At 42.6% G+C, this 17,128-nt stretch overlaps 3 protein-coding genes across 6 annotated transcripts in view; 2 read left to right on the top strand and 1 right to left on the bottom strand.

Moving 5' to 3' along the window:
- Positions 1-17,128, top strand: part of LOC126562245 (protein henna) — a 754,155-nt gene that overhangs the window by 275,079 nt on the left and 461,948 nt on the right. The window lies entirely within an intron of this gene.
- The window catches only part of LOC126562082 (autophagy-related protein 13 homolog), a 35,959-nt gene that overhangs the window by 10,295 nt on the left and 8,536 nt on the right, over positions 1-17,128 (bottom strand). Inside the window, exon 2 of the mRNA XM_050218496.1 lies at positions 12,810-13,179. Within this exon, the coding sequence (XP_050074453.1) occupies positions 12,810-13,179 (370 nt within the window). The remainder of the gene's footprint in view (positions 1-12,809; positions 13,180-17,128) is intronic.
- Positions 13,109-17,128, top strand: part of LOC126563429 (transmembrane protein 258) — a 497,437-nt gene continuing 493,417 nt past the window's right edge. Inside the window, exon 1 of the mRNA XM_050220073.1 lies at positions 13,109-13,112. The gene's annotated coding sequence lies outside the window, so the exon portion shown is untranslated. The remainder of the gene's footprint in view (positions 13,113-17,128) is intronic.

The following is a 17,128-nucleotide window of genomic DNA, read 5'->3' as shown; positions in this document are numbered from 1 at the left end:
TTTTGAAAAAACATAAAGCGAATCTAAATTTTGAAAATATGAGTTTGACCTGTAATGTCAACCATAGGCCAACATGTTTAGTAATCCCAGCTAGGACGGAATTTGTTACTTACATTGATACTTCACAAACTGATTCTTGTGTAGTACTTAATGAAACAATCCAACCGAATGTATTCATAGCGAATACAATTGCCAATCCTCAAAATGGTAAATTACCAATACGCATTGCAAACTTCCAAAATAAATCTGTAACTATAGCCCAACTGCAACCAACGATTAAACCTGCCTCAGATTTTAACATCTTAGAAATAAAAACTCCTCAACACGATACCGGTCATGCAAACCAATTGTTAAAAGAACTGGATTTATCACATTTACACGAAGACGATAAAAGTGCAATTGCTAAGATTTGTCTCAAATATAATGACATCTTCTGTTTGCAGAATGATAAATTGAGCACCACTACAGTTTACGAAGCTTCTTTGAAAATAAGAAATAATACAATGCCTATATATGCAAAACCCTACAGGCTACCATATGCACAAAAAGAAGAGGTTGATGCTCAAATTCGTAAAATGTTAAAAAACAAAACCATTGAAGCAACACAGTCGGAATGGAACAGTCCAATATTATTGGTTCCCAAAAAGACTAGTACTGATCAAAAGAAATGGAGACTTGTAATTGATTATCGCAAAGTAAACACAGTATTGCAGGATGATAAGTTCCCTCTACCGAATATTGATGAAGTCATAGATACCTTGTCTGGATCGAAATATTTTTCGCATCTAGATTTGTCACAAGGGTACTATCAGTGCAAGTTAAGGAAACAAGATCGACCAATTACCGCCTTTACGACCCCAACTGGTCAATACCAGATGACAAGGTTACCAATGGGATTAAAAATAAGTCCATCTACATTCTCAAGAATGATGACAGTGGCTATGTCAGGTTTAAACGCAGAGCAATGCCTCATCTACTTAGATGACATCGTCGTATTTGGTAAAAACATGCAGGAACATAACAAAAATTTATTAGATGTATTTGAGAGATTGCGACAAGTGAACCTCAAATTAAACCCAGAAAAATGTCATTTTTTAAAAAAAGAGTTAATATACTTGGGACATTATATTTCGGCAGAAGGGATAAAACCAGATCCACAAAAATTAAGATGCATCAACGAATGGCAACCCCCAACATCTTCCGATGAAGTGAAACGTTTTGTAGCTTTTGCTAATTATTATAGAAAGCATATAAAAGACTTTGCCGCAATATGCATGCCTTTAAACCGCCTTACACGAAAAGGAATTCCTTTTGAATGAACAACCACTTGCCAGGCCGCATTTGATAAACTCAAAGAACACTTTGTTAACCCTCCAGTTTTAGATTTTCCCGATTTCAGTAAAAATAATACTTTTGTTTTACACACAGATGCCTCTAATAGTGCTATAGGTGCAGTTTTGAGTAACCAAAATGGAAAGCCAATTTCTTTTGCTAGTAGAGCCCTTAACAAAGCCGAACTAAATTATGCAACTATTGAAAAAGAGTTGCTAGCCATAGTGTGGTCCGTTAAGCATTACCGCCCATACCTTTATGGAAGGCATTTCAATATTTTTACAGATCATAGACCGTTAGTCTATCTCTTCACAATGAACAATCCTTCAAGCCGTTTAACCAAATTTCGACTTGCACTAGAAGAGTACAACTTTACTGTTTGTTATAAAAAAGGAACTGAAAACCTAATAGCAGACACTTTATCTAGATTACCACTATCTGATCTGAAAGCAATTAATGCACAGGAAGAAGTGTTAATTTCCACAAGATCCAAAACTGATAGCAACGATACTTGCCAAAACGATAATGATTCAGCAGTATCTAAAGTAAACTATATTGAGCTGCAGTTTTGCCCTAACGTAAAAGATCTTGTTATTCTAAAAGAAAAAATTATTTTGCCAAAATTCAATACTATTGTTTACTTACGAGGAATAATAGTTAGAATAAAAGCTATTATTAAATCATTGAAGAATAAAACGTATTTGGTGATAAAGAAACGAGATGAAGCTACGAACAAATTTATGGAACAACTAAAAACCCTCAATGAGAAGGGAATGCCAGAGATAATTGTACTCAACGAAAATGTGAAAGTATTGGGAAATCATGAAAAAACAAAGAAACTGATTATAATGAATGATTATCACACTTTACCGACTGCAGGACACGCAGGTTTTCATCGGACTGTTAATACAATTAAACAAAGATATACATGGCCAGGAATTAATAAGGATGTAAAAGATATGATAGCCAAATGCAAACAATGCCAATTAAACAAACCAAATAAGCCACAAAAAATACCTCTTAAAATAACAGATACTGCAAAAACAAGCATGGAAAAGATATTTATTGATCTCGTAGGTCCATTAGTAAATTCACATGGTTTTGAATATATTTTAACAACACAATGCGACTTAACCAAGTTTGTAACAGCCACGCCAATAAAAAATAAAAGAACTGAAACAGTCGCAAAAGCTTTAGTAGAGAAAGTTATCCTTAAATACGGAGTGCCAGAAAGTATTTGTACAGACAGAGGCACAGAATTCCTTTCAACGCTATTTACCGAGATATGTAAACTATTGAAAATAGAAAAACTCCAATCCACAGCCTATCATCACGAAACAGTAGGAGCCCTTGAAAACACGCATAAACAACTAGGAAATTTTCTAAGAATATACAGTGATAAGAAAGCGTTAGATTGGCACGAATGGGTAAACTTCTACGAGTTTGCCTATAATAACACCGTACACACTGCTACAGGTTATACTCCATTTTATCTTATGTATGGAAGGCAAGCGAACATACCATCTAACGTAATAAACGAAAAAGTCAATAGAACACAATACGATCTAGACAATTACGCAACCGTGTTAGGGCTAAAATTGAAAATAGCGCATGAGGAAGTAAGAAAGCGTCTAATACAAAATAAGGTTAAAAGCAAAGAATATTATGACGAAAGAACAAAACAGAAAATATTTCAACCAGGCACTCAGGTAGTAATCCGAGGGGAAAATATAAAGAAATTGGAAACACCATACAGCGGTCCTTATTCAGTATTAGAAGATAAAGGTGAAAACGTAATCATAGAGGATAACGGAAAACCCGATGTAGTTCATAAGAATAGGATCAAGGAATGGCATGTATAAAAAAAAAAAAAAAAAAAAAAAAAAAAAAAAAAAAAGATTAGGCGTGTTGTAGCGTTAAGTTAGGTAGTCACTGTAAGTAGATTCGTTAAGTTAGAAAACTCTCACTAGTTAGGGAGTTCCCAAGCGGGGAACTCACATAGCCTATATAAGTGTGCACGTGGTGGGGAACGGCCTCTTGATTCCTGTTCTGACGTGGTGTCTCACGTGTGGAGATGCTGCGTAATAAAACGTAAAAACCTTCAAAACGCGTGTGTACGAATATAATATGGTAAAGACCGAAAGAGAGTGATATAACAGCTAATTCATCAGCTGACGTCAATCTTGCTCTCGCGATTGATAAGGTGATGTTCCTTTTTTTTATTAACACTGGAATAGGTACACACTTTTCCTCATAGATAGATTTCTCCCCAACGATTGTGCTGCTTGCCTAGCTTCATACATTGCTGATAAGAAAGAATGGGTCGGTTCTCAGGCCACAGCAAATAACCGGTGCACATAGAAGTAATACGCAAAAAAAGAAGAGCCTACAGCTTCGGCGATTTCCTTTGGAGGTGCCTTTGATTCGTCTTTTAGAGTGATCTGCACTAGTGTGCGGTGTGGAACCAGGTGGTCAGCAGGTCATAACAACATCGGGGTATGGAGTATCAGCTTCCCGGGGGGTTATCTATTGCCCCCGGGGGGAGGTGCCTAAACTTGGCAAACCGCGAAAAATAAACCCGCTTATCAGTGTTGCCGATAAGTGTATGACCTCTAGTTGTACTGGTGTGTGAACCAGCAGGCCTGTGGTTACGATAATTTATTTTTGCTAGGTCACAGTTCAAGAGTGTGTTTTTGTTTGATGGCAGAGATCTGCCTGGTAAATATGTCGACCACTATCTGATGTAATTCTAGTTTATCTTATCGCTGCGTTGAAGTATCTTTGTTGCCTGTGTTATCTAAGCCACAACACACGACAAAGGTGAGAAACAACAGCAGACAAGCCTTTCTTTTGAAAATTCCTCAGATATTCATTGGATTATGTTTTAATGAACTTCTTACAGTGATCTTTGAACTTTTTTATCCAGCATTTAGAAATGTAACATAGACACAAAGCAAGAGAATGGGAAGACGATTTTATCGAATAAAAATATTACAACACTGACATCAAATACGTTAGGAGCTTCTGATGGATTAAGGTGTAAGGATTCTTTTCTCAAACGTGTCCACACAGCACACGATGATCCCAAGCCTGAAACAAACAACCGAGACATTCACAAGCAAACAATCTAATTTTAGTCCTATCAGCTGCAGGAGCCAGGACAAAAGCAACAAAACTATTGTGTTTACAACAAGCAAGTATAGCTGTACTCAAAAGTCACAGGCGATGCGAGTTGCTGCGATTCTAACGTTTTTGTTATGCGTATAAATGCTAATGCTGATATGTTTACTGATCTTGCGTTTGGGAGGATCGGTTCGCTACCCTATCCAACACAAAACAACAGCCACCGTGTGGGTACAGCTGGCATGAAAAACAAACTTTATGATCACCATATCAAGCGAACCACACGAGACAAACAAACACAACCGGTGCAAGCAGGCGGCAAGCTAACACACTGTTGTGGAGGATTGTTTTGAGGCTTTTGAGCCGAGTGCGGTTCCCCTTTAGATTTGATCAAGCTATGTGTAGAATTGTCCAGATCTCGTTAGTACATTTACCAGTAAAGGAACGAAAAAAGCTGGCTGATTAATTGGCAACATAGGTTTGTAGTCGAAGCAGAAGAAGGCGTGAGTACAACCGAGAAGGAAGCACTGTCTGTGTATAATTTTCTTAAACCGGCTTCCCCCGTGACATTGAACACAGCGAACCACAGCGTGTTGTTGGCGGTTCAACTGCGGTTTACAACTGTTTTAAAAATAACTTCTTCACTGCCGTCGTTTTGCACCGGGTTTGGTTCGGGGGAGGTGCTATATTGGTCTACCGATTCTAGGCTGTATGCAGTTTGCAACCGAGCATGTTCCTCTCTAATTGCATGTCCATGTTGGTCGATCCGGATGCCGGGTTGGCTCGGAGAAACGAACACAATCGTACAAGTCATCGGTGTATCGTTGCAGCTGTGAGAGCATAGAATAGCAAATAGGAGGTACGATATGAGTACGAGCAACGTGGACCGACAACGACGACTGACTAACGGTACTATTGTACCTTTTCCTCGTATGCAAATGAGTGGTTGTGTTGGAAGTTGAACCAATATTCTCTGTGGTAGTAGCAAAGCAAAAGAGGTGGGATGTATTGCAATAAAGACCAAAGGTATGTCCTAAGGAATGCAGTCCAACAAGATTCCAACATTTGTTTTTTTAGCGAATTGCCAACGACTAGCGTGCTAAAACCAAAAGGGTACAAATTGCAATCATTTAAAGAATTTATTCATTTTTGCGTGAAATTTGTTTGTAGGGCTTCATGAACTAAAGAGTCCAATGCGTTTTAAACTCTGATTGATTAAAGAATGCACACACAAAGGACTAGAGACTATTCGCAGAATTTCAATCGTTTGCTCCGGAAGTGTCATATGTGTGACATTCGCGCAAATGTCAGCGGAAAGATCAATTACTTCTGTCCACCGAGTCTCCCTTCCCCCAATAAACCAGGAACTTGATTAATCACGATGAGATCACTCTTTAGACTTAAACACAAAAGTGTTTATATTGGAACGTACGGCATTGGAACGTGACACTGTTTTGATAATTCGCTGCGTGAGAATGAAATGTCAATAAAGCGCGCCATTATGATTACCGCAGTTGATGGAGGGGCTACTCTGGAGATGATAACCAGAACCAGATCGGAGATAAGGAAGCTCACTGCTCTTTGCAGGTGAGCTAATGGAAATAGCCGGGTGACAACATTTTTTACAGCAGTTCTGGGATTGTTTGCAAGAGGGATCTCTCCACTATATGTCAATTAGTTTTAAACAGGAAGATAAACTAAATGAGCAGACAAGGCACTCCGAAAGGACCCCGATACCGATATGGATCCTAGCTTTACTATCTATTGTGTGAGATGCAGGAAGTAGGTACTTCTCGGCGATCTCACACTCCAAAAGGAAGCCATCCATATTTGAAGTCGCCCGGTTTGAACCAGTTTGGTGTGACATGGCGAAATGCAACCGGGTATCGCAAACAAACAACACAACCTATCTCACATCCAGTTCCGTTCCCTTCGTATCTTAGCTAACACACAGGGAGTGTGATTGAAACGCAATTGCAGTAGGGGGTAACAGAATTATATCACTGTGGGCTTTAAACCTTTTTTTTCTTCCCATATTCCACAACTTGCTGTGGAAACGTTCAGCGGCTGTTTTGGCGGGGTTAGAAAAAATAGCATTACACACGGGGCAACAGGAGCTCCAAGCACTATCACGACACAAGCAAAACAGCGCCAACATTAAGAGATTCGTGTTATTTTTATGCAACAGAGCCGCTGGTAGGGTCTGTGAAGCACCCCGCGCCGCACAGATACCTCGGGGGATTGGCCTGTGAGGCGCCAAGGTAAATTGCGATGGCGAATATATTGAGGAAACCGTGCAAGTGTTCCTGAGGGTGGGTTTGGTCAACATGCAACATGTCGTACAATCGACCATAGGTAGTAGCGTGCGGAACTGGGGGGAGAGAGTTCTCTAATCGTGCCTGACCTTGACATGCAACACAGACATGTTGGTTGGTGATTCACTGTTCCTTCTTTTAGGCGTCGTATAGGCACGTTCTAATTGGGTTAACATCTGCTCCATAGAAAACGGAGGAAGCAGACATAGGGCACATCATAAAAATTGCAAACTTCGAAATCGATAACAGCCAGCCATCTCTGATATACTACGGCTAGACAGTTTGCCATTGACGACACGGCAGGACCGAGGTTCAAATCCATCTGAACTGTCATCTAAACGAGTCAAAAAGAAGCTAGAAGATGTTCCGGGTTGACAAATGGAGTAGGCAAGAAATTCTTGGTGAAGCACACCAAATCAAACATACGTGATGGAGATATCCGAGGGTATTACCCTGGTACAGCAGGATTAGCCGACCAAAGAGTCACAGTACAACCGCTAAAGGACTGTACAACCGCTAAAGGAGCGAACACCTCGAGAGATAGTGTACAGAAATATGACACGTTTCATTTATTACCGGAATTCCCAGTTAATGTTGTTCTTTCTGTTGCTGGGTCTCCCCATGCACGAGGGAATCTTAAGCTGCAACTCAGGAACGGAAAGTTCACATCTGGAACCGGTTTCCGCGGTGTACATTAACATATGGATTAAAATGCATCTCACTCATGCATTGACGTAGAGTAGTGCGAGACATAAAAAAGCTTATCCTGCTAATTAGTATTTTATCATCGTCCAGGGGGCTTTGGGCCTCACAGATGCACACACCTATAGACGAGTGTTTTTCCCGCTGGAAGTTGAAGATACGTGCCTTCTTCACACACTCGCACGCAGTGAACAAATTCATCTGGTCAAATAATTCCCCCCTACGAAGCAGTGCCTTGATTGCGGACGACAGGTTCACAACTCAATGATAAATTCTTCACTTGCGTGCGAAGTGCAGAGCGAGCGGGCGCGCTGCAAAATTCCAGCGTCCAGAGGATGTGTTTCTGTCCTGTTTGGAGGTGGGCAATTAACTGCACACTGAGTTTTATCGCCTTTCTTACACTCACATCACATCGCTGTTTTTTTCGTGGAGCGCACATACAAGCCGTTGTAGGGCTGCCGGGGTGAAGAAGAAGCCAATCGTGCAGAAAAACTCAACGCCACATACCCAACACGACGAAGACGACGATGCGTACCGTGGCGCAATTTAGGTTTTTTTTTTTTGCTCGCTTATGCTAGCCATTTGTTGCATGACACCGAAAGCACCTTCACAATAAACTGCCCGAGAAGCTGTTGGGCACGTGCCTTAACGTTTTCTGCTGATACTTCTCGTCGCTTCTTCGAACGTTCGCCTGGAACGAGCGATGGAACAGGAAAGTGTACTTTTTTTACAGTCAATTCCCGCTGATTGGAAGATGTTTTTCGAAGCCGGGAACAGCTAAAGTTAGGGCAATGCAAAGACAGGGGGAACCCACTTCCTATCGGATGCAATTGCATGGCGCCGAATAAACAATTTCGCTGTTGCTCGTCTCGCATCTCCCGATGTCGTTGAGGAGCAAAACATTCGTTTGCAGGTATTGGAACGTGTTCGGGTGTAATGTGAAATTTAAATTATCAACATGATGGCGCCAAACCGTTCGCATGGGATGGGTAGTATACGGTCAGTAGCGTGCTTAGAGGTAGTAGCAAAGCACATGAGTATATGATGATCACGTGAGCGTAGTCTTTAGGTAGTACGCGACAATTAAGAGTCGATTTTGGGTCACATTCTTTGTTTAGTTGTACAAACGTACCACAATCGTCAAGAAAAATGGTAACCAAAAAACTTTCTAAAGGTTTCGTTTCAAACACGACCTGCGGTACAACTCAAGGCAGCTTTCTTGTAACGGTCGTCTAATTTATTCGCATAACTTGCATAATCTGGTTCTCGGTGTAACGGTGGTACGATTTTGCAGGTAAAGCGAACGAACGCATTTAATTAATGCTTTGATACATCGAAATCGGTTCGACGAAAGTTGACGACGGCGACAACGGTATAGAGTGCGCGCGCGCTCGCTCTCTATCGACAACAGAATGGGGTCGAAGGGTTGCGTCGGTCATTTACTTTCATTGGAGTACGCTCCGGTAACGTGAGCTAGGATGTAAAGTAGTTGATAAGGTACAGGGCATAGGGCATAGCTGCTTTTTTTGTTATTAATATACCTCAGGAACCACAACTTGTGGACAAAAGGCCACAAATTCTATTTATCGATGTGCCGTGGTGTTCCTGCATCCGTTGCCGCGAGGCATTGTAGTTCATTTGAACCGTTAAACTAAATACTCATCAGAATGACCTACTTCTTCTAAGACCTTGCCTTGGTAGCTTTGCTACAGGGCCTAAGGTAGCAGAAAGACTTCGCCTTTGGAACACACAATAGGCTTCGTGTGTCAGCACTTTCCAGCGGTCCACTAGAAGGGCTCGAATTTATTACCCCAACACCGAAAAACCGTGCCACGCTTGAACCGATCAGATTGGGCAAGGTCGTCGAAGGGTCTCCCTCCAATATACCACCCACCTAAATTCCACCAAAAGTATCAGATACTGAACTAGCGCGTAGCCGGAATTACGCGTCGTTGGGCCGTTCACAATCGAGCCTCACACATTCCTTACATTCCATTCTAATGCATTCGCGTGCAGTTAATGTCGGGAAAGAGAAACACACACACATACTACTTGTTCAAATTACCAACAAAAACTCCATCAGTTTCCGGTTGTCATCGTCCGGCATTGTAGTCGTCTTCAATTTACTGTGATCGTAAATGGTTTTTCGATACGGTTTCTGGCTTCATACACCTGCGAAGTGAATGCCTTTATCCCAAACCAACTTCAGGCACGTTTTTCGAGTGGCAAAGCACGGTCAAAATGGCGTTAGTGTTAGGTGTCAGAATCACGTGCCTTAGTTTTCGTCTAAACCTCCATTAGCTGAAGTGACCTTAGACAAAGCGTGTATATCTTGTACCACCAACGTTAAAACGGCAGAACGGATAAAACCTGGCCATAATTAAATTCGAAGACATTATATCTCTCCAACCTACTTAGCATACTGACTCCGATTAGTGTCCAAAGCTTCACGACCTGGTTCTTCGTGGCAGTCTAAGGCAGTATGGCTCAGCAACACCCTGCGTGTCTCTTGATAGCTACCTTTTTACAATGAAAGTAACCCACCAAACCGTTTACCGTGCGCGATAAGGAAGCACGAAATGATAGACTCGAGTGTGAGATTCTGAGTTGAATGTCGTTTACCACCATATCGGTCCTAGCAACAGTGTTTGCAACCTTTTTCTTGGCCGTTGTTGCCGATGTCCGTTTCTACTTCCTTGACATTTTTACGACCAGCGCCGGGGGTGCACTGTTGCTATCCAACGCGTGAAATGTGCATTGTTGTAGATAAATGCCCCGCTTGACGATGCATTTCCGTTAATAAACTGCTGTACATTGCATGCTCTTCGATCACAACAAAAAGCTTTCGCATAAACTTCTGCTTCCTGAGCTGTTGATTCATCCGCTCCCACTCATTTGCGATCGCGATCGGTTGCTCATCCGCTGGCTAGACAATTCTAAAACAAGTGGGATACTGATGCTAGAAAATTATGATGACCTTCGGACTTGACAAGGGAAACACGACGAGCGAGACTCACTTACTCACGGTGCATCATAATAAATCAAACCTAATTAAAGCCAATTATCGGCAATGACTTCCACGTTGAGACTTTTCTCTCTGGCGCCACCTCGAATCACCTCGCGCATGCGCCGCGAAATGTGCGCGTGATTTCGCGCATGCTGCGCACAGATTTCGCACGGTCCCGTGCACAGACTTTAATTTTGTGCAGTTTGGCTGGTGCTGATTTGGATGGGCATTTAAAAACAGATTTAGTACCAGCGCAAGGTCATCAGCAATCATGTGTGTGTGTGTGTGTGGGGAGGGGGGATACAATTTAGAGTCTCGCGTATTCTAATGATAAGGATTATTAGCCGTGGCAATCAACTTATCACAACTTTGACAACTTGATTGACAAATATGGTGGTATTTGTACAACCAAAGGGAAGAGTGGTTGTTAAACGCTAATCCATTAGCTAAGTTACTATTGATTGTTGCAGCTTCCTTCAGATCTCTCTTCCTATGTATGTTAAGTGCATCGTTCAAATATTTTCCACCATTTTGCACCTCTCTTCTTCAACCAAATCATCCACTCTTTTCTAAACAATCCATCAGTCACAAAACAACCCTAAGCGAGTTGCATCACCGACCGTATTGAAACATTGTTTAAATATTTAACAATGGGCGGCATCATCCTTGAACAGATTCATCGATTGGTGTACACAGCGGGTTTCTTTGTGCATATATCTCTCTCTCTACTAAGCGGCCATCGTTTCAACACGCCAGCCTGGTGGGTGCGTATGATGAGAAATGCACAACACGCATCGAATGCACAGTTCGGCGATCGGCAGCCTCGTCACGCACAGCTGAGCATCTTCTAAAGGGAAGCCAGACGCAATCTAATATGCAAAGCAAAAAACCATACACCTGCTGCTGCTGTCTGTTCCTGTACACGAGAGGAGCTCTGTTAAGGAACAATGAATTTCGCTGATTCCGTTTTAGCGCGGACTTGAGCGAACGGCCCTTCTTCCATCAGTGGAAGCATGGGCCAGCACGCGTTCGATAGGTAATTGCTTACCAAATGCATAGAGCGGGAGATAGGAAACTGTCCGGCGAGAGAAGTGTACGTGATGCTGCGACTTTGTCCGAAGGTCGTCTGTTGTCTGTTGACGACTAGTAAATGTACTGGATATTGCACCAACACTACTAGCTACTTATAGCGTAAGCTCCATTTGTTTTAGTTTGTATCTAGTCGGCAATCAAGGAGCAATCTAGCTTTATGTTTTAGCCCGTCTTTGCGTCACAGTTTGTGAGGTTTAATATAAGAAGTGATGGTTATCCACGTCGTCGATCACGATTTGATCATCCCAAGGTGGATGGAGCATGGATTTGAAGATGAGAAAACTGGTTTTCGGTTGAGGATGACACACGATTCGCGTCAGAGTCGTAAGGAAAGATCACGTGGCCAACAAATACGATTGATGCCCAATATACCGATAGTCTTTAAGAAAATATTAAATCAGAATAGTTATGCTTTCTGCTCTATTGATTGCAAAAAATCTATATCAGAAAGGAAAAGACCTCGCACTGGTCAGTGACCGTTGCCTAATCCAGAAAATAAAATCTAGAACAAAAACTCCACAACTTGCTAGAAGCGAATAAAAATTCCGAAAACCTCGGTCTCTCTCTTTCCTTTTCTTCGCGGTTCTTTAGAGCCTAGTGAAGGGTGGTAGTGTAGTTTGACCGGCGCCATCATTGCAAAAGAGTGTCGCCCGAGACCACCACATATAACCACTCAAGGTAATTATTTTTTGCCGGTGCTACCTTCCAGCATAACAGCAAACCACCTTCATAGGTAAGCTGGCGCCAGGTTGGCAAAGTTCTGCAAAATCAACCTGCGGCCATGTTTGGAGGCATAGGCTCCAGAGCTCGCTGAAAAAAAAAACCTGTTCCTACTTCCACTTCCAGCACAGCGCGATGCAATATGTGTGTTGCGTGCGTGTGTCTGAGGCACCAGCGGCAGCTGCAGTTCCATTCACGTTAGCGACTTCGAAATGGACTTTGAGAAGTGACGATTTACGCTACGGAGCGACTTTCAAGAGTGGAGTGGAACTGTTGCAATGAAAGCAGAACAGAGGGGAGAGCATAAAAATAGCGGTTTTTGCTGCCCAAAAAAGTCACGCTTGCGTTTAGCGCCTTGTCTAGCAAGCAGTGATCCCTACGGTTGTCATCACTCAAGATGACGGTTTGTGTTGCGTTTATCTCTTCACGGAACCGGATCAAACTGATTTGCCCTGCCCGTGTCCTAAGTGGCTAAAGTGTTTGTGAGACTTCCTTCCTAGCTGGAGAAGACAACTTACCCAACAGATTCGTCTGAGGCTCGCCTTTATAGATCCGGTAGTAGATGTCGTACGAATCGGTGCGTTTCATGCGCGACACTCGATAGGCTGGCGTAACTCGTGTGACTGACAGCAGTGACTTTAGCAGCAGGCTCATACGGTTGTAGATCACCTGATTGGCCCGCTGGGGTGCGTTCGTTTGGTCCGTTCTGATGCTGAGCGTCCAAAACTCCAATATCATGCTACCACCTTCAGCCGTTTGGAGCGAAATTTCTACACACAGTGGCAACCGTGTGGTGATCGATTCGTGTTGTCCACCATCCTGTAGAATTTTCTTAGTTTCGACGAGCACATCAAGAATCGATTGTTGATCTGTGATGGAGATGTTGAACTGTAAAGAGAAGAGAAGGATAGTAATAAATTAGAATCAATTTAAACTAAAAAAAAGTGACATAAAGTGGCGCAAAAGAAATGAAATTGCTGTACAACGTCCACATGAGGAAAGGGAGCATCAAAAATCAATCATTATCGATTGCGTGCGTGTGTGTGTGTGGGACATTAAGGACATGCCTTCGTCTCATTTAATGTGACCTTGGGCTGAATAGAAATGGCGCATGTAAGTCCTACATAACAGGAAAAAACGAGGTTAATCAATATCTTCGTTATGGGGGATGCGAAAGCAAAGAAACGGTTGTCGACAAGACTTCATGGAACCTGATTTTTTTATGTGAAGCTTTATTGTTGAGTCATTGTCTTACAAAAAATGGATAAGACTTAATGACAGTAGTAGACTTGCCTTGGAAGTATTGCAATTTATTTTCTGCGTTTGTTTAGCGTTCTGTTTGCTCAGTATGCATTACAAGACACATGTATAGTCATCTTTATAGGCAGTGCAAAGGTGCTCTTAGGTAAACAATCAAACACTCGCAACAACTCTCCTCTGATAATCTCAAGCAGAAAGTAAACATAAGCGCACTCCTCTGCATGATGACATTACGACCGCCCCAGGATTTGGAGGATTAACCTACGAAGCTGACTTCTAAATATAATCAAACAACCATACTTCCCCACTATCAGACGTTACCCTCCCGACCTTCTGGAGGACGAACGACGTCTTAAGAGCGTAAACACACCGCACTGGGGCATAAAAAATGCATCGAAACACTCCTGGCCTGCGTAGAAATACCTGAAATCGCCGAGATGAGGAATGCAACAGGGCACGCGTTTCCAATAAAAATTAAATGTGATCGAACGATCATAACCTTTGACTTCCTAAGGGAGCGATATCGGCAGTCTACCGGTAACGACATTGGCAACGGAAAAGTACGCCTCGATCGCGATTGGTTCGATAGGGAGGGAGGATCGATCGGGCACGACGCCACCACTAACAATGTTTGTACACAACTGAAAAACTGAACTTGTCCGAGGGTGTAAACAAATCAATCAAAACTGACTCAGCGGAGAACGACAAACTGATCGGAAAGTTCCGGACAGTCTGTTTGGTGCGCTTGTCAAATGGACGATCGTTACATGTAATCTGCCTAGCCGGCGGGACTCTAGAATCAATGTTTGTTTGCGGAATGAAATGTTTGAAAGTTAAAGGTGACTACTGAACGGACATTGTGGCGCATATATTCAATCTACTGAATCCAACAGGACACCTCATAGGTTTGGTTTTAAAAAATGAAACAAAATATAAAATAAACCAACTCTGAATCAGTCCAACATTGCAAGGTCTGTGCGCCTTGGGTTTTATCCGAAGAGAAATTGTTGCAGAAAAAATAAAAGCCTTGTAGAAACGCCACCATTTGTACCGGTGTGGCCTCTCATGGGAAACATTAATTCATCACTCGAAGAACACTAAAAGCATGCCATGTCAAGCACGTTCGGGGATTATTCCACTCGGTTCCATTTTGGTTATATGGCAGCTATAGCCCTTGACCCGACTAGGCCCGTTTGGGTTTACCATTCAACAACCCGCAGCTTGTGGCGGCATTGATGTATGAGGAGCTGCGGTCCAACACCAGCATTTTGCACCAAGCTTCTACAACAAACCAACCACTCTTGAAACGTACAAGGTCCAAACGACACACGATTCCAATGACCCTTACATTGCTCAAAATAATGGTTTACGGATTTGATCGATTTGCTTCGCCCGTTCTTCTCTTTCTCCGTGTCGTTAAGTTGGATTTTTCACCCGATCTGGGTTATCGCGATGTGGTCATAAACCATATCGACCGTATCTTCGACTGCGCTCATCCACAAACGAACGGCGGCTTGTAATTAACCGACCAAACGAACAGAAACGGATGCGCCGGTACGGTTCTCCCCTAATAATGACCTGAAATTGGCGAGACAGATAGATAGAGCGGTTCGTTGGTCAACCAGTTTCATTCTGATTTTTATGGATCTTTTGCCTGTGGAAAGAAAGGAAGCAAAAGTTTCTCAGAAACGATAATCCATTCCGGAGAATTTCTTCGTACATTGCTTCAGGGTCTCGTCACTTTACAACGGCTCATTGCGAGTTGTGAGGTTTCATTGAAGTGGAAGTACGTCATGCTGCTTTAACAGGAAATGGAAGGGCATAATATTTGAAGGCTAGAATCAATGCAGGATTTATGATCCTTTACTTCAGTGCTTTAAAATAAAGTTACATAAAAGAGACCGAAAGAAAGGCGAGGTAAGAAAAAAAATTGGCAAGGGTTTTCTGTGCCGTCGTCCTAAGGTTTGGGGATCTTTTGGACATCTGTTCGATTCTGGTTTTGCAAATAACAAGTGGATAACACTATTTGTAATAACCATCGAATGAATTTTGTCAACTAGATATACTCTCAACCACGTAAAGATGGATGATCAGTTTTCATTCCTACCGGTGGGGAACGGTACGGATGGGATTTGAAGCCCGATCCAACCGTGTCCAGTCCGGCACCGCTGTCCTCTTTACCACCGGGTCGCCCCTGGTAAGGATTGGCTAGGTACTGGCTCAACTAATGATCATGAAACAATGTAAAACATTGTCTTTTGCATGATGAGTTAAAGAACATTATAGGCATCTAAAACTTTACATCTTAAACATGCCATTCGTTATATTTTGCTACCAAACAAACAGGTTCCCGAAAAACGAATAAACATTAATTCCATTAACCAAACAAACTCTCGATAGAATCTCCCTGGAGTTCCGACGCATTTTACATCCGCACGCCCCAAACAGCACGCAACATAAGTGCATCAGTGAGCATAAGCGCAAAGCTTGTAAACAACTCCACCCTGTTGTACTGTTGTTTATTTGCTTGGGGAGGAATGAACGAAAAAAAAACCCTCCCTCGGGGTGGAGTGATGCCCATTCACCCAGAACAGAACACCGCCCCACAAACCCTACGACTCTCGGCAGATGACCTCAATTTCGTCCATCAACTTCCACCAGAGTGCCATCTCGTCACATGGCTCTTCTCTCCCTCGCCCTCGATTGTGCTAAGAACGCGCAACTATCATTTTATGGGTGAAACTATCCAATTTCCAGAACCATCTGGACTTTTTTCTAAGCATGTAATTGCTTTCCCGTCGCTAAAGAGGACACACCAAACACTTCTGATTTACATTTTCCATTCGAAAGCCGTAAAATGAAATACGACTCGATGTCGCCTTCCCACCCTCACCGCCGAACTCTTTCCCTTCGCTTCCTTCCGGTTTGGTCTGTTTTGTGTTCTCGGTCAAACAATTGGCCATAAGACGACTTCGGCGGCGACTGAGATTCGCTTTTGTTTGAGCCGTTTGGGACCTGGGGGTTCAAGGCAGAGCTTCATTCTACATCTCCCATCCACATTTCGCTCAAGTGACAACATCCGGTGACTTCGGCCAAAGTGTTCGTTGTTGTGCTAATGGGTGTGAAGAGAAGTAGATAAAGTAGACTGGCCCGTTCTATTCCGAGGGTGTTGCGCTGGATAAGATTGCTGCTCTATTTCAACTTACTCTGATGTGGTGTGGGACATACGATTCTTATCCATTTAATGCGTTGTTTGAGATCATGGTCCTGATCGAAAGGAATTCTCTCTCGTGTATAAATTAATTCTGCAGTCCACGCGTCATTAACTTCCCAAATTCGTCCATTTTGCGATTCTCTCTTCGTTGGTCCACCAGAATAGGGTGGCGCGGTGAGTTGGCAAAAATGGCTTTTTTTAAGCATTGGCACTATTTCACCGTACACCTACCAACATATCAAAATTGCACAACAAAATGACAATTCGGGGGAAAGGTCCGTACGTTTGTGTATGTGTGTTTTGCGATGGCGGATGAATCATCGTCCGTTGGTTCCAGGAATGGAATTACGCCGCCACACGCTC

Source organism: Anopheles maculipalpis, chromosome 3RL, assembly GCF_943734695.1.
Source record: "Anopheles maculipalpis chromosome 3RL, idAnoMacuDA_375_x, whole genome shotgun sequence".
NCBI lineage: Eukaryota > Metazoa > Arthropoda > Insecta > Diptera > Culicidae > Anopheles > Anopheles maculipalpis.
Note: the sequence above shows the minus strand (reverse complement) of the source record. Positions and strands in the feature narration are given on the sequence as shown.